Below are 27,573 nucleotides of genomic sequence, written 5' to 3'. Positions count from 1 at the left end.
CTCATATAATCAGCTTCAATTCCTAACGGGGGCGAGCGAGTCGGACGGCAGGAAGAGCGGTGAGAGAGAGAGAGAGGTGGAGGGGGGTGGGGGGCGGGGGGTGGGGGAGGAAGAAGGAAAGCAGATGGGAGGAGATCATTTGCATAGAACGTATGGAATATTGCTGCTTATGGAGCGGCAATAAAATCAAATCTGTGAAAATGAAAAATATTTATCGGCTTCAGAGAGAATTTATGAGAACAATAGAAGCAACACATGTCATCCTCGTGATAGACTGCTTCATCTTCTGCTCCTCTTCCTCACCCTCCCACAGCCCCCCGCACGCGTCCCCCCCCCTTCCCCGTATTCCTTCTTTTCTAAGCCTATTTCCTCTCATTACTAATTCATTAGTCATATTTATTGAAGGAGGTTCACGCTGAAGGGGGGAATCGATGTCTTATTTACACATTTAGACAGTCTATGGACTGAGCCGCGATTAACTGGCCTATAAAATCTTTACCAATACCCTCATAAATCTGCCGTCAGGGACGTTTCCCTCCTGATAATGTGCATCTCTATGGAAAAAACGCAGAAAGAAAAACTCTTGATTGGTGCAAGACAAATGGAGGCTGGTTTTTTTTTTTTAAAGCTATATATATATATATATGCAACACGGGTGCTTTTCATGGGGCAATTACTGCACCAAACACTGTGGCTTTTCACTTTTTAAAGACCTTGCAAGGCTACTTCTCGTATTTAATTCTTACTGTATGAGGATGTATTATATGATGAGGTATGGTGTTTTGCAGGAGGACAAGTGGGGCTCATTCCTCGGGCTTTTAGTGATATTTATATATATATATTACACATATTTCTTATTTTAGCTGTAATTGTCTTTCATTTTATGTGTTCTTATGCATCTAATTTATTTTCTATATTTTGAAATGTTCCTTTATATCTGTTTCTATGTGGAACGCCGCATGTCATTTTCAGACGGAAAGTAATGAACGGACGAGAAGTTTAAACCACAACAAAAAAGTAACTTTCAAACTAAAGTCCAGAACAGATCAAACTATATGCAATCATGGCATGAATGTTGTAAATAATGAAAATGAAATGGATCAAAATCATCCTCTAACATGTGGTTCAACAGTTAATTGGAGGACTAATCACTTGCCACTGATGTTTTTCATTACAAAGCTTCTCATATTTAGAGCTTTTAACTGATCTATAAAATATTACAACTCCTGCTGCCTTTTTTTTTTAAAGCTTGATGTCTGCTTTGCACAAAGGTCGCGTCGTGCAGTATATGAAACTGAATCTATAAAAAGCATGCATCTGTTTTTTGTGGGTTTCTTTTTGCTCCTAATAAAAACCTTAAAGGGTGTTTTTTTATTTATTTTTTTTACCCAGAGACACCTTTTGTTTGCGTGTTTACGTCTTGATGTTGCCGGGTTACAGAATCGCTGATGTGATGATTGAATATCTGTCACGACTGATTAGTGTTAATATGTTCTGACTCCGTGTCGTTCTTACAGCAGGTTTACACCCATTAAAGTGTGTCACACCAAACATATGAGCTCAGACAAACTGGTTTAGCACACACACACACACACACACACACACACACACACACACACACACACACACACACACACACACACACACACACACACACACACACGTCAAATTATTTACATTGCAGCTTGTGTACTGGAATAAGAAGAAAGCATATTTCCCACTTGGGAAGAGAAAGAGTTTTGTTGAACACGTGGTGGAAAACGTTCATATATGTTCATGTTTGTTTGTTCTTCTGTCTTTTGGGCCTCGATTTTGGCATCTAACGCAAAAATAATGTCAAAACAACTTCTAGCTGGTACTGATATCATGTCCATGCTGGGTTTTTTTTTCTTTCTCCCCTCCTCCCACTTTCCTCCCACTCCAATCCTTTCTCTTGGCTCTGCAACAGAATTCAATTACTCTCATACTCCCATATAATCACTTTTCATCCCCAAGGCTTGACAGTTTCCCTGGTCTGACAGAAAAAAGCCTAATTACTCTCTGACCTTGGACTCACTCTCTCATTTTCTCTCTCTCTCCTTCGCAGCCCGGTCTTCCTCTCTCACCTCTCTTCCACACACACACACACACACACACACACACACACACACACACACACACACACACACACACACACACACACACACACACACACACACACACACACACACACACCTGTTCCTGCATGCCAACAACCAGACACACTGACACGACATGGCCGTGTTTGATACCTACTTCCATGTGCACAAACACATGAGGTGATTGCGTTCGACAGTGAAGGCAAAAAAAATAAAAAATAAATAAATAAAGAAAAAGCTATCTCGACCAGACCAGCTTCACCATATAAGCTTTTAACTTCAGGTCTTAATTTCCTTCAATTTCATACCACATATATAGATGCTCTTACAGTCATTTAAGTCTTTCATGGTCTCAGGGAGTATAAGAGGCTCATCTTTCTTTTTTTTCTTTTTTTTTTTTTAAAGTAAAAGCGAGTGACCAGGCACTCAACCTTGTTTCTGTACGTTTTTTTTTTTTTTTTTTTTTTTTTTTTTTTGGGGGGGAGGGGGGCTGTGAGAGCATGATGGGGGATAACGTGTGGAAGTTAAGAAAGAATTAAAATGGGGTTGTCACTGCAGTCATGCCTCCTGCTCCCCTTAATCTTCTTTTCCATGTCAAATTCAGTGTAGAGAGAGCGCTCGGCGAAAATGGTTGATTAGCTGCGGAGAAGAAGACGCACTTTTCTCCACGCCGCTGTTGTTCTGACATTAACGCCGCGATCAGCGTCGTATACGAACACGGCTACAGCCTACAGAGTGTTTACAGCTACATCCGAATATGCAGGAAAACAGTCCGGAGAATTGTAAAGATGTATTATCGGCGAGGCGGATAAGTCTTATATATATATATATAAAATATAAAGACAGTAACAGGAAATCAAAATATGTGAGGCGGGGTTTCAGAAGTTGAATCGAATCATTCTCCACTGAGTGTCAATTAATGTTGTGCAACAGTTTGCCAAACTTCTCGGATGTCAGATGACTCTTTATCTCACTTAAACGATTGTAAATAGTGTTAAAAGACCTCCGACAGCCTCACAGTGTCTCTCACTTCTAGATAATTGTCTGCGTAGCTGAACTGGATGTGAAGAATTCAACATCTGCTGCAAACCCCCCCCCCCAAAAAAAAAATCGCTCTTCTCCTCATTAGACGCTGGCGTTTTTCTGCACTGGCATGCACGCAGGCGCGGCAGCAGGAAGGTGTGCTACTCTGCAGAGTGCTGTAAATATCACTGCACAGCCGAACTCAGGAGATCTAAACATAATTTATACACAGACACTACCGTCAGCTGAGAAGACGACGCTTCCACTTCGCTTTTATTCCCTGGAGACCAAACAGCAATGCACACAAACTCTACGTCCATCACGCTGTCTCAATTTATGTGCGACACATTGCGGTACTCGTAATTTCCCTACAAATATGAGAAATAGGTAAATGACAGTGGGCGGTGGAATATGCTGATGTGGGGGAGTAAATGTCAAGCGGGGAAAATGTATGTTTTTCTGGACAGTTGGGAAATAAGACGGTGGCATTTCCCCAAAGATGCTAAAGCGCAGCAGCCGGCAATAACACGCATTAAGTCCCACGGTGGTTCGTCCCACGATGGTTCGTCCCACGATGGTTCGTCCCACGCAGGCAGACAGCAGCTGTGGGCGTCTCCATCGATGGTGGTGTCTTTTACAACAACCTCAACATCAAACCCAAATCTTTAGGAGTTTACTCTTAAAGTCTAAAGTTTTTACTGCAATTAGTTGTAGTGATTTAACAACTGCTGTTTTTTTAAACAAAAGAAAACGTAGACATCTTTTTTAGCTTTTTAATTGAGGCTGTGTTGTTTTACTGTCTTACTTATTGTTGGGGTTTTTAATTGTGTTTTATTGTTTTCATCTTACTCTTTTTCTTATTTTTCTCGTGTTTGAAGTTAATTTTGTTATATCTTGTTCTGTGAAACAGTTTGGGTTGCGTTGTTGTATAATAGCTGCTTTATAAATAAATGTAAGTTGAGTTGCGTAAACCCAAAAATCTTTCCGTGACTTTGGCAGACCGAGTTTTTGTCTCCAGACGGGAGGTGATACTGATACTGTGTTCGTCCATCGTCGCCACCTCACACCACATTTCTACGATCTTAAACCCCCCCAAAAAACAAGAGTCAACCACAATATAAATGATTAACCGTGTAGAGTTAAACTGTTTCTCCCGACATGTAGATGAGTGCTCATAATGACTGCGCAGCACTGCGGGCTATTTCAAAAACTAGACTTTGCTTCGCGGTAGCGACACGACCTTCAAATCCCTTTTAAAATCGCCGTGTTGATTTTGAAGTGCTTTAAGTTATTTACATGAAGGGTGTAAAAGTCTGGCTTGCTTCCTTGTATTTAGACTCTTTAAAGTAGCGTGGCTGATGGTGATGAGTCTATTCACAATGTTGATTCAAGGCAGGGTAATTATTTTTCCAGAGAGACACATTCATTCCCTCGTTCAGCATAAAAAAAATTCTGATTAGATTTTCTACAACCAGTATGTGCACCATTTCCTACAGGCAGAGTGGGATCACAAATATTTGACTGTATCACAATCTCTGGAGAGGATGAAGAAAGGCAAAAAAAAAAAAACCAACCATAGCCTCAATCGGAGGAGACCAACTCTCTGATGGGCCAGCATCAATATTTCTGCACGGGTCAGAGAAGTCAGTCGCGCCTCTGATCTCGCTTCAGGCATTTTGCTTCTAGTCGTGTAAACTCGCTTTTGCGGCGTGTTTTGCATAATTTTGCAACCAGCTCGTCAAAGTTAGCAAAGCAGTAACGAAGCATACTAATCACCGACGGCGGTGCTGCAAGCAGAGGTGCCCTTTTACAGACTAACTGCGCTGTATTCCCGGACTAATAACCTTCGCTTAATGTCACAGTCTGCTTTTATTCAACGAGGATTAAAAGAAGAACAAAATGTCACACCTGAAATACAAACATCTACTCTTTACACAATGATAGTGGTTATTTTCACACTAAAACTTGGATGTCAAAACCCTGTTTACTGTAACATAACACAACAAACGTCCTGCTCGCTCCTCTGACTGCTGAACTTGAAACAGACGATGATTCAAACATGGATGTTGCTGTAGAGACGCTAGGAATTCAAAAATGTCGACGCTTCACACAACTTCAACCCGACACTGAAGCTCTTTACAGTAGTTTCAAGATGGACACCCACGATTAATTTCTGCGTTACGGTGTTGAATAATAGCCATTAAAGTGTTTTTGCAGAACATCGGGATGTCGCAGTAAAGTTAACTTTTGACCTTTTGGATACGAATCCATCATCACTTCATCGTTTTTATCCTGTTAGACATTCGTTGAAATTCTGTCATACTTTGCCGATGAACTGTTGCGAGTCACGGTGACCTCTGACCACCAAATTTGAACCAGTTCATCCTCAAGTCCGAGTGAATGTTTGCGCCGCAATTGAAGACGATACCTCAAGGTGATCCCGAGATATCGCGATCATGAGAACGGGACGGACGAACAGATGGACGACAAGAAAAACAAAAGGCCTCAAGCCAAAACCGTCACTGGTGCAGAAACACAACTACAACTAAACAGAGAAGAACCTCCAGACTTAAAAGAAATGTGAAGTGACTCGAAACAAGCCATTTATAATGTATTTTATTGATTCATTTCACTGTGATAATGCTCATTCATAACCAGAGAGAAAGAGCTATAAAGAGGTTAAACTCCGGCGGTGTATTGTGTTGTTCCTCACTGGATGGAAATCGCATCCCCCAAAAAATATATTCCATAAAACATCATAAATACAGTCCAGTATGTGTGCACCAATAAATAATGCCAACAAAGACATCAGCTCAACCGCCACTTCTGTGGTTTACAGCACAATTTAAAAACAGAAAGCTATTTCCGTCATCTAAATTAAAACGTGAGCACACATTCCTCTGTGAATTTATGAAGGTACGCTAAAGAAACCATCACAGTGAACATCACCGGGAGGTTTCATTGCTATCCTTATTAACAGCCGGCCGCGGCGCCCGACTCCCGACGCTTTGATGTTGCGTAAATACATCTCTATAGTGTACGGCATTAAAAAGCTTGAAAATATAGAATAATGAGCCGTATATGCATATTTAATAGGTTTAAAGGCATGTGAAAGGAATTACAAATAAAGAAACTGAGAGGGGTTGAAAATAATGAGTCACACTTCAGGCAATTTTATATCACGTCGTATTCATTTTCTAATTATTTGCAGAAAACGTATTCCATCAAATGAATCGTTATTCCTCCTGACTGATATTTTGTGTGTGCGTGTGTGTTGTTGTGACATCATTGTAGGAAACACATGTTTATATGTTCACACTGGGAGCCGTTAGCCGCCGCCATTGTGAGCTCACCGGTCGCCACCAGCTGATTTATAACACATATCAAAGCTAATTCCACCGACTTGTGCTCCATCTGCAACGCTCATCGATCTCCTCCCTCCTCCCCACCCTCCGCCCCTCCCCCCTTTTGTATATCCATAAGCCGCCGTGCTGTCCACTAATAGAGGAAGTATAACGTTACTTTGTGACCTCAATAAAACCTTCACTGTACTTTCAGCCCGCCGCTGCCTCTCGAATCGAGCGGCTCAGCTGCACATTGACATAAAAGCAAACATGCCAACCTGCTCGGGGCGATGTAGCATCGTCCAACACATAGATTTACTCCTCACTATCCTTCACCCCCATCCTTTTTTTTTTTTTACTGATGATACTTGGGCTCAGGTTGGCACATAAAAAATGGCAGAGCTCCTCAACCTCAGCGGTGTGACGGAGAGGGTGAGGAAGGAGGAGGGGAAGTCATGTAGTGTGTTAAAAAAAATAAGAGGTGAAGTTTGTGGAGGTTATGCTGGACCTGCAATAAAATATTTGGTAAAATATTTGTTTTTTGTTTTTTGTTAATGTGAGGAAAATGTTCCAATAAAAATCTTTCTCCTGGAAGGAAATAATAATAATAAAAAAAATCCGAATTCCACAGAACCCAAACAAAAGATAATTTTTGTTTCTTCAATAGATTTTCTCAGCAAGAAGTACCACAGGGAAGAGACTTACTGGAAGTGTTGCAAGGTCTTAATATTTAGCAACTTTATGGTAAAATTTAGTAATTAGCAAGTCCCACCTCTGGGCCCATCAACAAAGCAATACTAGTAAAACGTCTTTCTCGTTGCTCGTTCCCAGAGCACAGCAAAGACTTTCAGCTTGTATGCACAGCTGACTTTTTTTTTTTTTTTTTTTTTCCGAACAGCTTTTGTTGTCCCCGTTAAACAATGCAAAGCCACTTCCATCTGAGAATGAAAGTTTGATGAAGCAACTCTCTCTTCCTTTTACCAATTATTCGCTACAATCGTAACGCAGGAGTACAGTAGTTGACGGTCGGGGGCGTCGGTGCCGTTAATAACGTCGGGATCCCCTCGTGAGCTCGGTCGGGAGCCGGCCAGCTGGACGTTTTGTTTAGCGCCGTGATAACGCTCGAATGTGGCGAGTTTATGCAAAAAAAAAAACCATTTTGGATTTGCAAGATTAACTGGAATATTGAATTAAATGTGTTTGGTTTCCCTCATTTACTATTCAGAAATATACATATTTATCTTGGGAACTGGACTTTAGAAAAATCCACAGCTGTCAATCAGGGATTGTTCACTGATGGTTAATGCACAGTAAACTCTACGAGCTATAAACGTTTACACTGCTGACATCTTTAGTGTAATTATAACCTGATCAAGAACCATCCAAAGAAAAGTACCTGTGTTTCAATCATGAGACAACATCGTTTTTAGAAGCACACGATTGGATGCACGATAACGGCACCGAATCGTAAGTCTGAAACAATTAATGTTCTACAGTCTGAAAAGGACAATATTTTTAAGTCTTTGAAATCACTGCAGCAAAAAGAGAAACTGCACGTGAAGAAAAGCTTGTGTGCAACAAAAACTTAATCGGCTTCTGGTTTTTTTTTTTCTTTGGGGCTGTGAACAGCTTACATACACACAGCGAGACACAAGGAACACAGACTTGTTAAATGGTCCCAGCGGGTTGTATTTGGCAACTGTGCCCCAATTCCAACAAAACATATTAATTTTATCTTTTTTTTTTTTCAATTTGCAGTGCATTGACGCTGAGGAAACTCACAAAAGTAAGTAACTCGGAGATGTCAGCATGCACTCACAAAAAATGTTGATGGACACTATTGTCCCACAACTCAGTGTGCGGCGTAAAATGCAGGAGCCAAAATTAAACAAACAATTACGGATGACAGATAACAAAAGAATCAGAGATTAATTGTTTGGAATTAAAACATTTGGCTTTGTGATTTGCGGAGTTTTTATTTGCAGATTCGTTGGCAGCAGTTTCCCCAAAATCAGTTGGCTGAATGTTCTTTCATTTCTTACAAAGTAAAAGCTAGAGTTGTACACTATGAAGGTTATTACAGAGCATATGAATTATACTGGCGAGCATCTGTCCAATGAAACCATGACTCTGCAGTTTCAAGTGTGCTCTTATACTCGCATCTTTAAGAGAACAAATATTTGACCTTTTGGAGTGAGGACATCTTTGGAAATTGAGGAAATCTTAGTTTTCAAACGTCCCTGAACTTCCCCGAAGGAGAAAAGGTGCGATAAGAATGGGCTTTCTGGGGTTTTGAACTCGATGTTAAAGTTTAGGTTGGAGTTGGATTCAGGAGCTTCGGTGTGGACGTACAAACAGACAGAAACCACTGTGAGCTGCATGTCAGCCTGTTTGCTTTGATCCCTGTATGCCAACTAGCTCTTGTTTTTCTATAAGGGAATGTTTACTGTACTGTACTGTGTGTGTGTGTGTGTGTGTGTGTGTGTGTGTGTGTGTGTGTGTGTGTGTGTGTGTGTGTGTGTGTGTGAGTGACAGGTTGAGCTCCAGTGACATGAGAAGTGCATGGAAGCTTGTCAGCATCCGTCAGGATCTCCGCCATTATCTCCTCTCAGACCCCCCCCTCCCCTCCATTTGTTCTCCTCCTCCTCCTCCTCCTCCTCCCTTCCTCTCATACTCGCTCTATCATTCATCCACATCCTCTTCTTTTCTCTCAGCAACACGCTGACACCAGCCGAGTGGACGTCAGGTGGACCTCCAGCACGGCGTGACACCTGCTGACAGATGCTGAGTTGAACCTTCGGCCAACACGAGCACAGCTCAAGGAAAATAACTCCTACATGTCCGGTCTGAGCCTGAAGCAAAGCATTGTGGGGCTGCGACCCCTGAATGAGTTTCTCCACTCTTGGCCGGCACAAACAGCTTAAACCCCCAAAAAAAAGAAAAAAGAAAAAGATAAATAATGACTCCATTATTGGCTGTTTCTGCAGCACGATTATCTTTTTATAGCCAGAAGTGTTTATGTACACACATAAACACACTCTCACCCTCACACAGTCTCACCCACATGCACACACGCCTACATTCATATTTATACACTGATTCTAATAACGTCTAATATGGAAAGAGGGAATGAGAAACATATTATATGCAGATTAAGATGCACTGATTGGAAATCATATGGACTGTTTGGTTTAATTCATTGATTAAATCTTTCATCATTTTCACCAGGTAACATTAACATATTAGTTCTCCCTCGGTTGATTCAGCTTTCATCACTCATTCATTACAAAACAAATTATGCCTAAGCAATATGATGCATATTTCATGTGTATTTATCTGTACTAATTCAGCGAGAGCAGTAATAAAATGTTACAGGGCAGCTTTTCAAGAAGTCTATTCATATTTGTTGGAATTTCAGGCATCTGATCCAGTTTTCTGACGGCTTTACTCTCTGAATCAAAACAGCACCGACATCACTTTATCAGCACTTTGGTCCTGGTTTAACTATTTTATAACTATATATATATATATATCTCGGGGGATTTCTGTATTTTCAGGTTACATTTAACTGTCAATCATTATAGGAAAGGCCGCCTAAAAGGGAGATTACAGACAGGACCTCTAGACGAATGTCGAAGTGGCCATTATAGCCGAGTCAGCGTCGACGAGACGGTAGAACATACCAAAAAAAAAAAAAAAAAAAAAAAAAAAAAATCTATTAATAAATTAGAAGGAGCACGAAGGAGCTGCTGTATGCTGAGCGCTGTCCTGGTGATGTCTGAGAGCGGGTGCCTGGTTGTATGTGAGCTACACGTGTAAAATCAAAAACAAATAAAAAAAAACACCCCGATGGAGGGCTGCTTCTCGTTAGTCAGGGAGGGGGAGACGGGGCGTGTCTGAGGCTCAGGCGCACTGCTGCCATTTTTCCAGAGTGAAGCGCTCTACAGTGAAGACGCACACATGAGCAGGCTGGTGTGCAGCTCCCAGGTAGCACCGGGACTCCAGCCCTGCTTAATATTGCAGACGCAGCTCGTCTCTCTTCTATCCTCCCCTCTTCTGTCGCCTTCAATCTCTGACCGCCCCCCTCCCCTCTCCATCTCCACCACCACATCCCGCCTTCTTTACGTGTTTCTCTCTTTCTCATTTTTCTGCAGCAATTTCTCCACGTAAATATATATGTTTTACTCGCATCTTTTTGCTTCGTGTTGTTGTTGCACTTTGGCAATAAATCGTCTTCCTTCGTTTTCATTCTGTAGACGTGGCACGTTACAGCGTCTGTGAGGGCAGCTTCAAAACTTTTGGTTTTTTTGTTACAAAAATCGATAGCACACTTCTTTGTTTTCCCTTCTTCTCTTATTTATTCAGAGTTCCCCATCCTGCAGGGTGTGTGTGTGCGTGTGTGTGTGTGTGTGTGTGTGTGTGTGTGTGTGTGTGTGTGTGTGTGTGTGGGGGGGGGGGGGGGGGGGGTGGTGCAATCTCAGTCAGAGTTTTTGGAGGGAAAACCACGGTTCATTTGCACAAATTTGCATCCTATTAACACATCAAACCTGCTGACTTGAAAGGGATGCCTTGATTAGGAACATCACCAAATTATTGTATGTCTACTTCCTCACTCCTTGCCTCCACCCCCCTCCCCCCCTCCTCTGCCCCCCACTTGTCCTCTTGCAATCTCCTCTGCTTCACTGCTGGGTTTTTTGTTACTGTACTGTGTGTTTGTGCATCATTATGGAGGATAATGCTGCAGCACTCTTCAACCTTTGATGTGCCAAACACTTCCTATACCTCCTATCTATCTCTCTTCTTCTTGTATTTGTCTCTTCACTGTAAGGTCATGACTCCGCTGCTCCTGCTTCCTCAGCCTATCACTGACTGTCAGGCAGAGCTGTCAAACATTTATAATTTCTGTGTGTGTGTGACTCCGAGCACACGTACAAAACGCGCACACGCACACATATGACCGAATGCAACGCCTCGTAGTATGTTGTGAACCTCCTGAGGATGATCCCGACGTCGGATTATAAATGTTTCTCCCGTATTTCTGCTCGCTGATTTAGATCGCCGTTTTATGTACTGAAATACATCCTGGCTGTCAGTCACCTTAAAAAGCACAGCAGGAAGTGACATTATCTGCACCGCCTGCACGTTCACAGCGTTTCCTACCTGGAAAATATTCCTCTTCTTTGAATGCCAGGCAGCATGGAAGCTACTGCCAACAATTCATGGTGGAAATCTTAAAAGAATTCACATTAAAACTGGTAAATACTTTGGTTTCTACAAACTGTGTTTGATTGTTTTTGACAAATTTAACAACTTAAACCCCACTGAGCTGCTAGTGAAGGAGTCAAAAATCATAATGAACAGACACATTTTGAGCAAATCAACTGAGCTTCATTTTAAATCAAGATGGAGACGGGAATGTCTTTTCAGTGATGTGCAGAACATCCACAATATCTCAATTTGTGGAACGGAGAACCAATAAAAACACATGCTGTGTTCCAGATGTTGTACTCGTGTACTAACACTCACTATTTTGAGTGCCATGCCATACACTGCAAGTACCAGGATGATGCACTCAAAACAGTCCAAAAAAAGAAAACGTTGGACACTTTCCACCCTAAAATGGTCGCCATCTTGTCTGGGTAGAGGAAAGGGGCGGAGCCACCGACGTGATATGTAAGAGCACAATTTGTTCGTGGACCAATGAAAGTATGTCATCTGGAACACAGCATCAGTCTTCCTTTAGAAGCTCATTTACAGTACAAAAAAAGAGAAAAATGTTATGCCTTTAATTGCTAAGACTCCCTGCTGTGAAATTGAGAAGCTTAAAACAGTAATAAGTCCAGGAATTAAAATTACTGCCTTTTACCAAACTGCTTGAGGACATTCATTATCAAACCATCTTTAAAAAGCTGCGGTTGGCACAGGCTGAGGGTTATTCACACCGAAAATGTCTCTGTGATTAATGATCGTAATTTGTCTGAGTACAATTAGTCATAACAGTGTTGAATTTGACAATTATTATAACGCTTTCAGGTATTTCTGCCTGCGGTGCACGTCCCCAATTCTCCATTTCCCATCACTTTCTGTCAAAATCACATTATTCGTGTTGTTACACCGACACGACTCCGACAACAGAACGCAGCTTATTGTTTAAATTCTCCTGACAGCTTTGACAAATTCATCCAAAGTATTGCTTTTCCCAAATTAGTATATATACAAATAAAAGAACGGACACGAACACACACACACACACACACACACACACACACACACACACACACACACACACACACACACACACACACACACACACACACACACAGGACGTGTATGTTTGCGAAAGAGCCTTAATTGGATACTCTGTGCTGTTTACCAAACTGAGTGAGCTAATGCAATTGCACAATTAAACTTGTTAAATCTTGCTAATTAAAACAAAGACTTCAATACAAATCAATCAGAAGTTGAGAAGTTGCTGAGCATCAAGAAGCGGCGCTGAGAAGACAGCTTGAGAAAAACTCCAAATCACAGGAAATCAGCCACCAATCAGATATTCACGTCTGCACGAAGACACAGAACATACTGTCTTGAAAACAGCTTACTTTCAATTATTCCAGACCAAATCTGAAACTGATGCACACTTGAGGGTTGGATGGACCAAACAACAAATGAAACTTTCTTTTTCATGAGCGCAGAATAAACGCTCGTCGAGCTGCTGGAGTTCATCAAAGACACTTAAAAAACACCATGGTGGACACGGTAGGTAGTTGTCACACACAGTGGCAGAGTATCAGCCTGTTTCCGCGCGAGCTGATTGGTTAAAATTAACCCGATGTTTTCGCCCGGTGGGATGGAACATCTGCAAACGATTCCCTACGCAGGACGGCCAGACATATATATTCCCGCAGTGACATCGGGTCACGTGGCTCTTCTAACATCCGGCATAACATAGCAAGGCTTTAACTATTTGACGCTAGTCTCCAAGTCGCCAATGTCGGTCCGGTTTAGTTTCTAGCAGCACTCGATGATGACACATCTGGCTGTTATTTTTGCACACTCATGTCTGTATAGACTTTGTGTGTCTGCTGTGTGTCACTGGACAACGTGAGCTTCATCAGAACCAGGATTTCTGAAATAAACAGTTGCTTGCTTAGCCTAGTGAGAGTTAAAGTGCTGTCAGATCAATAGGATACATGAGAACAAAGGAATCCAGGTGGGTACTTGGTTCATATTTCTCTGTAGGTTTGAGGGTGTTGAAACAAAACTTAATGTTGACTTAGGTTCTGCAGCGAGTAAAACTAAAAGCTACTCTTGCACATGTAGCTCGATGGTGTCTGAGTCCTCTCTGCTGCTCTGTCCTCCCTTTACGTAACACAAAGACGGAGCTGCCAAGAGATCATCAAGCATTCATTGTGTGCTAATTACATCAGCAAACAGTGACACGCTGACGTTTTGCCCACTGCTGCTCACACTCTCATCTCTCAGTCACCCAAAAAAAGAAAAAAGCCTTCTCTCTCTTATTCCTTGTTTCCTGGTTTATATTTGTCCTCCTCTCGCGGCTGCCTCCCAGCTTCTGCTTTCCCTCCCCAGGCACGTCGAGTGCTCCTCTTTCACGTCTTGGAGGGTTCAACTTGCCGAAAGCGGTGCCTTGTAGCCACAATATGCAGTCTCTTATCTGTTTAATTTTCTCCCACCTCGAAAGCATGCCACGGCATCAGCCTTGTTTATTACTGTCAGAGACACCAGTCGAACTCCCACTGGTGTGCCATTATTATCGCACAGATGGCGATGAGGGTTTTAGAGAAATCGACGAGAGCAACAGGAAGGAGAGAGAAAGAAAGCAGAGGGAGGGAGGGAGGGCAGGCGAAGGAGAAATGATGAAAAAAAAAAAACAAAAAAAAAAAAACTGGAAGAAAGAGAGAATGAGAGGCTAAATAGTATTTTCCTTTTTAAACATCAACCAGATGGTTTTATGAATGTAGTGAGCAGCACAGATTTTGTTCCTGTATTGACAACGCTCCTTAACATTGGTTGCATGCACAAACACAGATGTGCACTTTAGCATCGTATATGGTGAGCACTTGACACACCTTTATCCGAGCGTCTCTCTTCTGTCAAAGTAAATCCCATCTGTCAGAAACAATATGGTCCAGAAAGCAGTAACCCCTCCATTTACTCCTCAACTCATGCCGAGCTCACCGCTACAATGTCGGGCGTCTCTCGGGAGGACGCTCACACATGTGCCTTATTGTGCAAGTGGTTGCATTTGTTCTTGGAAAAGACCAGAGGAAGAGACTTCAGGACATTGAAGGGAGACGTTTCCTGAAGCAGGGAGAACTACTTGGGTCAACCCACATTACAGTTGATCTACGTTTCATGGGTTTTAAGCATGAAGTGTGTTCTGGAGCCTGTGAGCGTTGATTTGGTGAAACATATTTGGAATTCAAGTTAAGGTTGGATGAAGTTTGGTCGAAAATTACAGGGTAAAAAGAAGTACCTAGTCTTGTTCTAACTATACATAGTGGGAAAACGGATGTGAACTCACAGTGACCTTGACCTTTGACCTTTGAGCAGCAGAATCCAATCAGTTCATCCTTGGTATCCAGGGAATGTTTTTGCCAGGTTTAAAGACATTCCCTCAAGGCGTTCTTGAGATATTGCGTTCACGAGAACAGGACAGATGTATGAGAAGGTCATGTAGTCACGGTGACCTTGAACTTTGACCTTTGACCATTAAACTCTGATCAGGTCATCCTTAGTATCAAGCTAATGGTTTTGCCAAGTTTGAAGAAATTCCCCCAAGGCATCGTTGAGATATTGGGTTTGTAAAAACGGGACGGATGGACAGGCGGGCCAAAAACATAATGCCTCCCGCTATCTGTAAAATTGTTGTATAAATATTAACACGTGGAAGAAACAACAGTATTTCAACCAAAACCATTCTTAATGACTCGCGACTACATTTAGAGTACCACATTTTTTCATATGCTGTTGATGGACAGTTTTGCCCAACAGGGTAATGCACATTTAGCGTGCAGGATTCACTTACACATGAAAACCAATTGTGCACAATGGTGAGGAAACTCCAGGGAAATCTCAAAACCGCCGAAATAAAGAGTTGAATCTTTAAAAAAAGAAGAAGAAAAAAAAAGAAAAGCAGAATAGCCAGCACTGTTGCACAATGTGATGGTTGTGCTGTTTGTAAAAAAAACTTATACAGCCAACTATTACATTTAGTGTAGAAGGAACATGCAGCGCTATCTAATATTAATAATATGTAATCTGCCACTGGGATTCTTATGAATCCTTTCTTTTATATACGTTTTAATCTCCTTGTTTACTAGCTGCCTAAATGTGTTTTATTGCTGCTGTGTTTTCAATTTCACGCATGCCTCTTGTTAACCGGCTTGTCAGTTTGTGTGTGTGTGTGTGTGTGTGTGTGTGTGTGTGTGCGCACGGTGAAGGTAATGTTATGTATTCTACTGTGCAGCTACTCTCTGCACCTGTGAGGCCCGAGTCAATCTGGTGGCGCTGGTCCGTGGCCGAACGCTTTGGAAAAGTCCGAGGTCGTCCTGGAAAGACAAGGCCGGTGTCCAGAGAGACAGGAGGGAGGATGAGGAGGATTGTGGGTAAGGGAAGGAGGATTACATTCAAGAAAGAAGTGGTTTGTCTGCTGGGCCACCTCACCCCTCCTCGCTTGTTTTTTTCTTCTAGCTTGTGCTAGAAAGCAACACGACGTGATTGATGTGCAATACTGAATTACATTAAAATATCTTCTTTTTTCAAGTTTTTTTTTTTTTTTTTTTTCTATCCGGTTGCTGGTATTTAATGTCTGTAAGACTTCAAACTGACCTCCATTTCATGCTGTTGCGTGTGACGGACGTTAGCTGAAGGGTGGAGTAAGTGTGAAACGACGTGGCTAATGCTGTAAAACTGGTGCGAGGTGATGAACCGATGAAGGACAGACGGAGAAAAGGAAGAGGAGGAGTGACGTGATGGATATTCAACTTTACTGATCGCTGTCTTTAACCTACACTGCTACTCATCTTTCCAATAAACAAATACCCTTGAGAAACGTACCCCTATTCAATTCAGTTCAGACCTCTGTGCAGTGAGAAGGTGCAGATTAAATCCAAACTGCAAGCAGTTCAACGCTTTGTTTCGACCTTCAACAACAACATCTCGTGTCATGGTGAAACATCCAACATTGCTGCATCGCCATGGCGACACCGTTTAACGAAAACCCACGGCTTTCACAATATATCATCATCGATGTCTCAAGGCTGTTCTGACCCGATTTGATGTTATTGTGAATAACCAGCTCAAAGAAGCACATGAAAGTATAAAACATTACATTTCCTGTTGCCAGCAGGTGGCGCCGTAACTACGACTGAATATTACAGTGCAGATGTCTTCAGGGCGGGACTTTTATCAAACATGTCAAGTTTGAGCAAAGATTGGACGATGCGCATTCAGATTGGAGCAACTTTAATGTCTTGGCGAATCCCTCAAAATAGCCGCCACGCCACGGACACACCGTTCAACGATCACATATTCTCAGATCTAGGTGTGATACACGTCCACCGAATATCGCTCATGTAGGTGAAAGCAGCCTTGACATCACATTTGGTGGGGGAGGGGGGGGGGGCATTTTTGCAACGCTGATGGTCAAAACCTATTGAATACTTAAATCCTCACCGGGGACGATTCTTGTGCAAAGTTGCATTCGTTTTTGAGCACGTTAAAGCTGCCAAAAACGGCAACTCATTTTGGAGAAGAAGAATCATTCCTCTACGTTATGAGAGGACCTTCGCACCACTCGGTGCTCGGGCTCTGATGAAAACCTTACAGCGACCGTTCTACCGGCGCAAATCCTGTTTTTAAAAGCGACTTTGCAGGGATCTCTTCCAAAGCACCCCCCCCCCCCACTCCCCCACCCCTCCTCTCGCCACCTCCACTTTGCCTGGTGAGATTGCATTTCCATCGCTCTGGAATGGGCTCTCAGCAGAGGGCAATGAGAAAGGGCTTTAGCGAACTCGACCGAGGGACACCCTTTTTCTTTTCTCTCTGGCCCGATCACTCCGGCAATCAGGAAATGAATAATAAACGGGCCAGAAATCCAATTCACTGCACCTTCTGAAAGACAGAATGAATAAACAGCGCCGTGTAAGCAGAGATAAAGCTAAATCCTCCCCCCGGTGCTCCGGCTCAATGGGGGCGATTACAACAGTCAGGAGAGATGGTTGCATTTGTTATTTCGGGAGAGAGCCGCTACTTCCTGTCTAAAAATCACAGAGTTAAAGTAAAGAGAAACTCGAGAGGAAAAAGCACATACGGGTCTGGAAGATATTTATATTCCCAGTAATTACACTAAAACTATCACAAGATGATTTTGTTATTAATCAAATTCAGCATCACGTACTTTCACAACCAGATGCTTTGGCCTTTTGCCATATTCTGAAAAATATTATCTTAGCACACTGACTAATTTACTGGTTAGCTGAACGCTAATGATTGAGCGCCTGACTATGTTGCCCCAAAGCAGTGAGCACTGGCGTGTGTGTGTGCGTGCGTGTGCGTGCGTGCGTGCGTGCGTGCGTGTGTGTGTGTGTGTGTGTGTGTGTGTGTGTGTGTGTGTGTGTGTGTGAGGACACCGAGCAGCCCTCATGACTCACATCTCTTCTACTCTCTCCCTCCCGAAAGGTTGACGAACACAACGGTCGCACACCGACAGCGCTAAACGGCGCTCTGGGGGACGATCCGCGCTTGTTTTTACAACCGCTCGGGGAAAAAAAACACGACGCTTGATACTTGAGTTATGACTCTTTGGAGAGAAAAAAAATAAAAGAATAAATCTTTGCAAAATAAACCCAAAGGGATCAGGTTTCATCTCACGAATACAAAATTTAAAAAAACCCCGATTAATTCGGTGACAAACAGCGCCACCAACCTGCTCGATTTGTCTCCATTAAACGTCTGGATTGATCGCACTCTTTTTTTTTTAAACCTGATTTGTCTCAAGTTGTTGTGAACACAGATTGAATCAGATTATCCATTGATCTTGTGCCCTGGGCTGAAATTTGTCATGCGTTTGTTGAAGAGAATAAATTAATATCCAACAGCATGTCAATTGAAGCACTAGTGTTAGTCATATTTAGTATTCACTCAGGAAGAAGATCCACTCATAAAATATATATTTAAAGGGTTTTGATTCCAAAAAGACTGAATCGTTAACTTTGCTGAATTAGTTCCAAAGTGTTAAAGACGACTGGATATATATATATATATATATATATATATATATATATATATATTTTTTTTTTTTTAAGCAAAGTTGTTTAATGCTGCATAGTTTTACTGCATTACCACACAGCTGTTACTCAAACTCAGAGCAAAATGCCGTATTGCTTGATGGTCCATATTATTCCTTGAGAAAAGCTCATTGCCACACGATTAAGCAGCAGAGCACTTATTATTTTTTTAATTTTTTTTTTTTACCTCTACTCACATTAACATTCTGAGATGGTGCGATCAAGGCTGTCGCAAAAAAAAAAAAAAAAAAAAAAAAAAAAAAAAGAAACTCTTGCTCTTTAACCAGCCACGCTTGTCTGCATGTTACGTCACCATGGCAACAGAAGCTCCGTCTCCAATCTCCTTGTCCCGCTACACCCTGGTCTCCCTTTTCCCTGCTTCCCCTCAACTCTTTCAACTGACATCCTTTCGTCCTGAAGAAAAGCAGATGTCTGTCTTTGTCGTGGACTTTTCGACCGGGTTTCATAAAAGACTGTGAACTGCAGCAGGGAGCATTTTAAAGTGGGAGACTCTCAGAGTTTCTACAATCATCTGGTTTCTTAAAACGTCAAGTGGAGAAAAAAAAAAATGCAGGCTGCAGAGAAAAGATGTCTGCTGTCTGAGACGTGGTGTTGTGTTCGTGTAAACAGCCTCTCTCGTGTGTTCATCACTTATCCCGTGTTCCACTTTCGCATTTTTTTCCGTTTAATGAGTCGCTACGTCGCCGAGCTTCACCCTCACACGCATACGTTCCCCTCTCACACGGATGTACACTCGTAGCTCACGGCGGGGCGACAAGAAAAAACAAAAAAAAAAACAAAACAGGCTCTTTGAAAAACAGGTCGGGTGGAAGTCCCGAGGTTAGATTTTGGAAGAAGTTGTTCTGGGACTTAATTAGTAAAGGGCTCCACATTTGAACAGACTAAGTGCCCATGAGCTCTATACTCTCAAATCTGGGACAACTATGGCACACACACACACAGCTGCACAAAATCTCTTCATTATTCATTAAATCAAACGGGTGCAGCCTGTATAGACGCTGCCAACACCATCTTATCGGTTCAGGATGATACTCCGGATCCATATTGGCTTGATGGGATGATCCATGGCTGGCTCCTTGGCAGCTGATGGCGGCTGTCAGCTTGGATTCACAGCAGCCACAGTCGTCGATCTGCGCGCTCAGTATCTTCCACACAATCCTAACTTGTCCATTACGTCGTCATAAATGTGCGACTTCCTGTGAAGCTTTTGGGGCCCCGAGGTTTTGATAGTGGAACACAGAAACAGTGTAAATAGCTGTTAATGAGAACTTATTGGTGGTTTTGGTCAACACCGAGCGGCAACCAGCAGCGACGTCACCCGTTGGTTTGTGAACGGCCGTTATGAAGCCTCGAGGTGGGATGTTGGCCGGCGGATGCTTTTTGGAGCCGGCCTCTGGTGGCACCCGGTGGTATTGCAGCTTTAAGGCACTTCTGCATCGGCCTCATTTTTCAGAGCCGGAAGCTACGACCACTTTTATATCCAGTCTCAGACTCAGAACAATGGCAGAGATGTGGGTTGTCCTAAAGGAGGGATTTGAAAACCTTCCATGGAGGATGTGTTGCCTTTTTTTTTAGGCCTAGACTTGTGAATAAAAGCCACAAAGGGAGCGAGCGACAAACTCTTCAGAACCTTCCTGCAGACGTGCAAAAGGTGACAGCAAGTGTTTGACTGGTTTTAGCATATAGTCACAACTCAAATCTTGACAGGAAATATACATAACAAACATATTCACATTCCTGCACCCCCCCCCCCCCAAAAAAAAGAAGAAGGCAGAAAAACATCTAGTGTCTAATCCAGAGTGGGCAAGAAAAGCCTCATCAGCAGCCAGCTGCATACAACAAAGCAGACACAGCATCAACATCTGGAGCACAACACAGCTTTTATGCTCTCAGAAGTAAACGAGCAGAAAAAAAAGAAAAGAAGCGAAGTGCATTTAAATAATATGATCACTTACTTGCAGTGCTTGTGCGGCCCACTGAGCGTCTCGATGACAAAGCACTCGCCGCCATTTAGGCAGTAGGCCAAGTCCTTCTCATGGCAGGGTTTGAAATGCTCTGAGTGCAGCGGAGGGACCGTCGGAGATGCTGCGGAGCAAACAAAGGAAATCTTGTTAGGCACCATCCGCCCTTAAATTCATATTATTTTTCTGAATGCATTTGGTCTTGAATGATCGAGTTCATTCGTCGTAAAGTCTTGCAGCTTTCTGTGACACCTCGAACCAAACTAATTGTCTTTTTCGCTCCACAATAAAACCACGAATAAATCGTCTTGTTGTCCTAAATTGCGGCAGGAAAATAAAGTCAGGTTTTCCAGCCACTTACGCGACACCGGAGGATCCATAAAAGAGCATCTCACAACACCGCCGCACGTCGGGGATAATACCGACGCACTATTGTTTGTTTAGACCCTGCAATGTCACCAGCAGAAAAAAAAGATGGATGGCGGACAGGTAATAATCTGTCCTGCAGTGATTAATACTCCGCGGTCGCAGCGGTGCTATTGGAGAGCTCTGACTTCTCCCGGCGATTTATCAACAACATGCATGGCTGATTGTGGACGCTGCGTACTTCTGAGGAGAATCGGCTCAACGCCGATGTTCTCGTAATTGAAATTCATTTGGGAAGAACCAGCTGGGGGGAAAAAAATTAAAAAGCACGATGGTGGCGGATAAAACTATTAAACAAAGAGAGATGGATGGATAATGTTGAGGTTTCACGCTGAGAGTTGATGAGCAGTGATCCGCGAGGAGTGTTTGGAAGGAGTTAGGAGAGGTGAGTTATTTCAGGATGCCCTCAGATCCCTTAATCAGCAGTATGAGGCGCGTGCGCGCGGCGGGCTGGGTTAAGTTATGAGACGTCGGCTGCTGACTGGGCTCCGGGGATAGTCCACTAACCCTTTGGTAATTAGCCAATGAGGGACTAGTTTCAGTGTGAAAGAGGAAGTTGGGTCAGGAACTGAGTAAGCGGTGAGCTGTGGTTTCATTAAATGAGGGTCTTCATCAAAGTAATAGCTCACGGAGGTTGTGTAAACAGTTATTTATAAATTTCTATCAATTTTTAATCCTAATCCTAAATCATAACTACTCTGGTATAATACAGGGAAACACCACTGATCTTACACATCAGATGAGTTACTCATGGAGTTTTATAATGTTTCCTCTCTGCGGGAGGTTTAGTTTAAGAAAATTGCTCCAATGATGAAGGCAATTTTACAAATGATTGAGGATAAATCTCAGTTTGAGCATAAAAACGTGTTGTAAAAAGTGGGGTCCCATGTTAGGGACAGAAATCAGGACATCTGTAACCTTCCAGTGAAGGATTATTCCCATTAATGTGACCTTGAGATTGACAGTGAACGTAAACCAAACAGACGTTTAAATGGGAGCTGACGAGCGACACTCGGGCTGTGAGCTCACAGCCGACTTTTCCACCTTCAATCAGGTATAAAAGCCTTAAACATGTTTGCAAAGTCACTGTTTGTAGCTTGAAAGAGACCCAAAAAAAAGTGACCGAAACGTGATATAGCAACATATGCAGAAATATTTTACAGCAATTCAAAAGTCTCATGTTTCATTGTAAAGACTTCGAGGCTCTTGCAGTATAATATAATAGCCCTTTTGTCCCAAAGATGGATTTTGGATCACCCTTGAGCACGTTTCAACTTACAAACTGGCATAACACTCTATTTGACCTTGTTTATGATTATATATCCAAAGGAATTAGGTTCTGGAGCGCATTAGTGACATTTAACACCAATTATCAAGTTAAATGTGGTGAACAATAAAAGAGTGGAGACTTGCGTGGTAATTAGGTTTGTAGTCCATCCGGGTTTAATGAAGCGGACCAGTGTTTGTAGTCACAGAGCCAAAATCTCTCCCAAACCTTAACCATACAACAGTTATGATGAACATACAAATAAATAATAGAAAATGGGAAAAGTTTTGCAAAATTATCCAGTACATATATATATATATATATATATATATATATATATATATATATATAAATGGTTATACGGCTGGAATTTGAAAGTTAATTTGATGTAATTTGACTATATAATAAACATATACAATGCACGGATGGTATGATGGAACTACGGATGTACAGTCATGCAGCGATGCAAATAACCCCTCAGCTCAGCCCTTTTCAAGATGTTCACGTAGATCCACGAGGACTTAATGAGATTAAATTCCCTCCAACGGCTGCCAACGAAGGAGCTCAGTATGTGTACGGTGTATGAAAGAATCCATAACGTAACAATGGGCCTTCGATGTGTCCAGACAAGAGTTCCTCAGCGACACACACCGAGACACTCAAACAAAAGGCCTCAATCACAAAGCACTGCTGTATTTTTCTCTGCACTCGCTATGCAACACTACTTGATTTGTTTTTTTGTTTTTTTTTTGAAACATGAAGGATTTCCCCGCAGACATGATTTCATGCTTGGACCGGGCTGTGCTGTTTTGTTAGTCCTGGCGTGAAGTGACAGAAGCGCCATTTGTTGTCCTCGCTCTTTGTTTTTTTTTTGTTGTTTTTGTGCTGACAGAGTTGTCACAATGCACTGTAGGTTGTTTAGCTTAATACTCGTCACCTGTCAGCTCAAGACACCGCCACACTCAAAGAATCGTATCATTTTAATGCCGGATGTCGAGTGACAGACAAAGAAAAAGAAAAAAAACCCCATCATGTCAGGCAGCTGAAAATATCACCGCGAGTTAAAAAAAACAAAAAACACAACATCGCTCGCAGAAAGGCAGACGTCAATCAGCGGCGGAGAAAAACAGTCCAATTTACTGGGCGATACTGTGAAGAGAGAAAGAAGGGAGAGGCACCGCGAGGATCAATAAAGCGTTGGATGCTGGGTAACATGCACCCCTCCACTTCAACCTCTCTTTTTTGTGTCCTTCTTTTGTCTCTAACTCCCTCTGCGTACACAAAGGAAATGAGGAAGGAACGAGGAATCTGCTGATTTTCACCTTTCATCAAGGCACCGCAGCAGTCGAGAGACGGCTGCAGCCATTTATGAAAAATAAATGATGAAAAAAACAGGTCGATCAGATCCACCGACCGAACTCCTCAAAATGACACGGACGTCTTTAGCAGACCCTCCAAGAGTCGAGTGTGCCGAGGACATCAACGCGGAGATAAATCCAATCGCCGGTCGGCGCATGTGATGCAGTATTCATGATTTAATTATTGTTCTTCCGTTTGGTGAATCCAGATCAGCGGGGAGGCACATACAGAGTGAATTCCAACAATCCGACCTGACGGTACAAACCTGTCTCCTACAAAATAGGTTTTCAGACTAATTTGCGTCACCAAATATGCTTTGAGCGAAGCACGGCGTTGACACCGGAGACCAGAGTCTTGTGCACGACTCCTCAGGTTTAATAGGCTTAGTTATGTTTAGGAAATGTGACTCCATAACATATTAACTCCTTTTTTATTACACTTTTTCCGTGTTTAATTAAGATCACAACGTCTTCCAAACTTCAAAAAGTGCTCTGTGACTCGAATCGTACACTTTCTTTGTGTCTCCGTGTTGAATTGAGCTGTAAACCAAAATAAATGGCTTTGTGGATCAAAATATTCCAAATGCGTTTTCTGACAGAGAATTTGGATTAATTAATTTTTAAATGTGCCTCGTGCAGAGAACCTAGTCGGTCTGTTAAATTGTCATGGTTTCTGCTGTCGAGACAAAACGGAAAATCTCCAAACTGTTGCAAATGGAAACACAGATCTTTTCTTTGCTGGCGTTGCAGTCTTTTGTAAATTAATTACCTTCAAAAGGCCACTTCAGCAAAATGTGCTTAAGCACTATTCAAGTCGCGTTTTATCGGGAGCTAACAATTCCCCACGAGACACTGATGAGGCAATGATCTCTGTGACCTGTTGATGCGGTGGTGGGAAAAAATACTTCAAGATTTCACTCATGATTATCAGATCATTTCACTTCCCCTCTCTGTCATTACTTCCTCTTTGCTTGGCAGACCTTCTTCCGTCCTCCGTTTCCGCCATTACATGCGCGTGTGCCGGTACACAGATGTGTCTGAGTGGGTGTAAGTGTGACGGTCCTGTTGTGTGCAGGCCTGTAACAGCGTCCTTCACGGTTGACATCCCTCCAGAGTGGCAGACCGACCGCCCTGCCAGCGAGGCAGCCATGCTAACTGATAGCAAAGGTCTCTGGCAAGCTACTTGCTGCCCTGCCTGATTATTGATTGGCCCTGAGAGCAGGAATAAAGACCCAGAGACGCTGGGACGAGACGGAAACAAAAATATGTGGGAATGTGTGTGTCTTCTGAAGTAGAAAGAAGGGTTGTTCGGTGTATCAGGTGGTACATTTAAATGTCAGAGTTCACAAACAGACCGGAGAGCCGTTACAACAAGTTAAAGGCATAGAAATCAGATTTGGACAAGCAAAAAGTTGTGTGCTGTTATGACAAGTTGTTTATGGTAATGTAATTTTACAATATATGCTTGTTGTCTTTTTCAATTCCTACGATAAATATTCAACAAAAATTCTGTGAGAATTAAAATTTCTGTAACTTTTGAAACTTGGTCGAAGTCTGTGCCTGTGGTGTCCTAACTGAAACTGTGAAGATAAGATATTTAGCTCATGTTTATGCTCCACATTTTAAAACAGATGAGATTATTTATTTATTTAATGCCTAGGCTGCGGCTTAATTGGTAGCACGCAGCCTAAACCATCTGATGGTGCACACTGTGAACATTTATAAACCGTTTATGAGCAAGAGACACATTTTCAAAAATCATGCACAAAGCCTCAGATGGTTTCATTCCTCTGACATATGTTGTTTCATCAGGGGAAGAGTTCAATTTTTTTTCTCTCCACAGATACAAATATGACTTCTGACGTAAGGCTGATTATATTCTCTGTAGAGTACCTCCACCAAAGCTTAAAACACTGTGGGACAGTATTGATTTAGAAACCAAATATTGACTTGAAAGCAGCACTACGTGGGCATATGAATTAATGCTGACTCATATTCCTGGTTGGTGTCCCATATACCTGCCCCTGGTTATGACCCAGTGACTTGTAGGGGTGGGTCATGTTTGTCGAATATTCAAATAGTCATTGATATATAAAAAGTCAAATAATATATAGGACTATAATTTGGCTGTAATGCACCTAAAAGCTGTCTGTTAGCTTCCATAAACAACATAAGGAGAAGAATAATATGTCGCTAACAGGAGCATTGTGAGTTGCAGGTAAAGCCAGCATATAAATCTACCACAGCTGTGCACAGCCATAAGAGTGAAGCAGCGAGCAGACGCAGCGATCAATACTTCGATCGATAATCAACTAATCAATGGCCAGATGAAGTGAGTTTGATGTTGGATGTGCGGTGCAAACAACAACCCTCATCTCAGAGGAAGCTAAAGACGTGCTTCTTATCAGACTTGTCCAAGGCGATGGTTTTAGAAGTTGGACGGCGTTTGTTGAACCAGAGTTTACGGTGCAAGTGAGCCTCTCTTTTTCTTTATGTGTGTGTAGGTTCTGGCTGCTCGGGGTGGTGCTGGTTTCAGGTGCTTATCGAATAGTATTTATGCTTGAAAAACCCATCCCCAGTGACCAGATAACAGTTTGCCCTTGCAAGGTGTCTTATGTTATTGCTGAAATGACAAAGAAGTTGCTGCTTCTTCTTCTTCCATAGCTGGAAAAGCAGCAACTTTTTATGACATTTACTGCTTCAACATAGTAATCCCGGACAAACCCTCGCAAATGTAACTTTAGTGCTTACTTCGTTTGTACACGTCCGGTATGTGCTAAGAGCTTTAAATGATGCGATGCAGTGTCAAATATTTCTGTGTGTTGCCTTTTTTTTTGTCACATCATTCATTGATTATACACGACTGGTTGGAAGAGAGTCAAAATTAATACTCATAAAAACACCTGTAATCCTTGGGGGTTTTGGATAACCTTGACCAACAGGCCTGAGCATGCAGTTATCTTCACATTGACATATCAGGTAATGACTACAAGTAGTCTTTAACTTACTCTGCTTCCATAATGAAGAGATATTTCTAACACCAAAGCAACAACAAAAAAAACAACAGCAACATCGACAAACACATTTAATGAAATCTAAAAAAATCTCATGGTAAGATCAATGGGAGGGAATCTCACAGCTCTTTCTCCCTTCTTCTCCTGAAGGGTGGTGCTGTGTTTTCCCGTCATGGCCAGAGAAAACGAATGCAATCCCTGAAGCTTCCTTTCTTAGCATTTGTAGAATACTGCGAGCTTTTATCATAGCTGCCAGTTAGAAACTTCTGGGTCAGTTCACTCAGTTTGGAGCCTCCCTTATCAAAAAAGACTTTTCAAACACACTGCAGGCATGCTCAGTAAACAATCCCTCAGTAAATAAAGGTCAAAACACACATATTTCTTCTCTGCTGGTCCGTCTCTGTTTTCACCCCGTCCCGCCCTTCGGTTTTTTTTCACCACTTACTGCTGCAGCATCTCTTTATGTCTGTCTGCCCATCTGTAGCGAACCATTTCAACAGCAGGGTCACAAGCAATTTCCTTTTATATATATATATATATATGTATAACTATATATATTTCTCTTTTTAACAAGGGCATCTCTTTTATTCTGTTGCAACAGGAAAATAACTGAAACACAGGTGCAGATATCTGTTTTACTCTGATGCTGCGTGTTAACTTTTTACGATTCATCCACAGTAAACATGTAAAGGAAATCTACGTTGAAGACAGTGAGCAGCTCCTTCTGAGAGAAC

At 42.3% G+C, this 27,573-nt stretch overlaps 1 protein-coding gene across 1 annotated transcript in view; it reads right to left on the bottom strand.

Annotated features, from left to right (window-relative positions):
• The window catches only part of LOC138195083 (pro-neuregulin-3, membrane-bound isoform), a 311,951-nt gene that overhangs the window by 104,317 nt on the left and 180,061 nt on the right, over window positions 1-27,573 (bottom strand). The window contains 1 exon segment of the mRNA XM_069144146.1: window positions 20,769-20,898. Within this exon segment, the coding sequence (XP_069000247.1) occupies window positions 20,769-20,898 (130 nt within the window).

This window comes from Embiotoca jacksoni, unplaced genomic scaffold, assembly GCF_022577435.1.
Source record: "Embiotoca jacksoni isolate LCO1_2020_lvr unplaced genomic scaffold, fEmbJac1.0.p SCAF_12, whole genome shotgun sequence".
NCBI lineage: Eukaryota > Metazoa > Chordata > Actinopteri > Embiotocidae > Embiotoca > Embiotoca jacksoni.
This window is presented reverse-complemented; position numbering and strand designations above follow the sequence as displayed.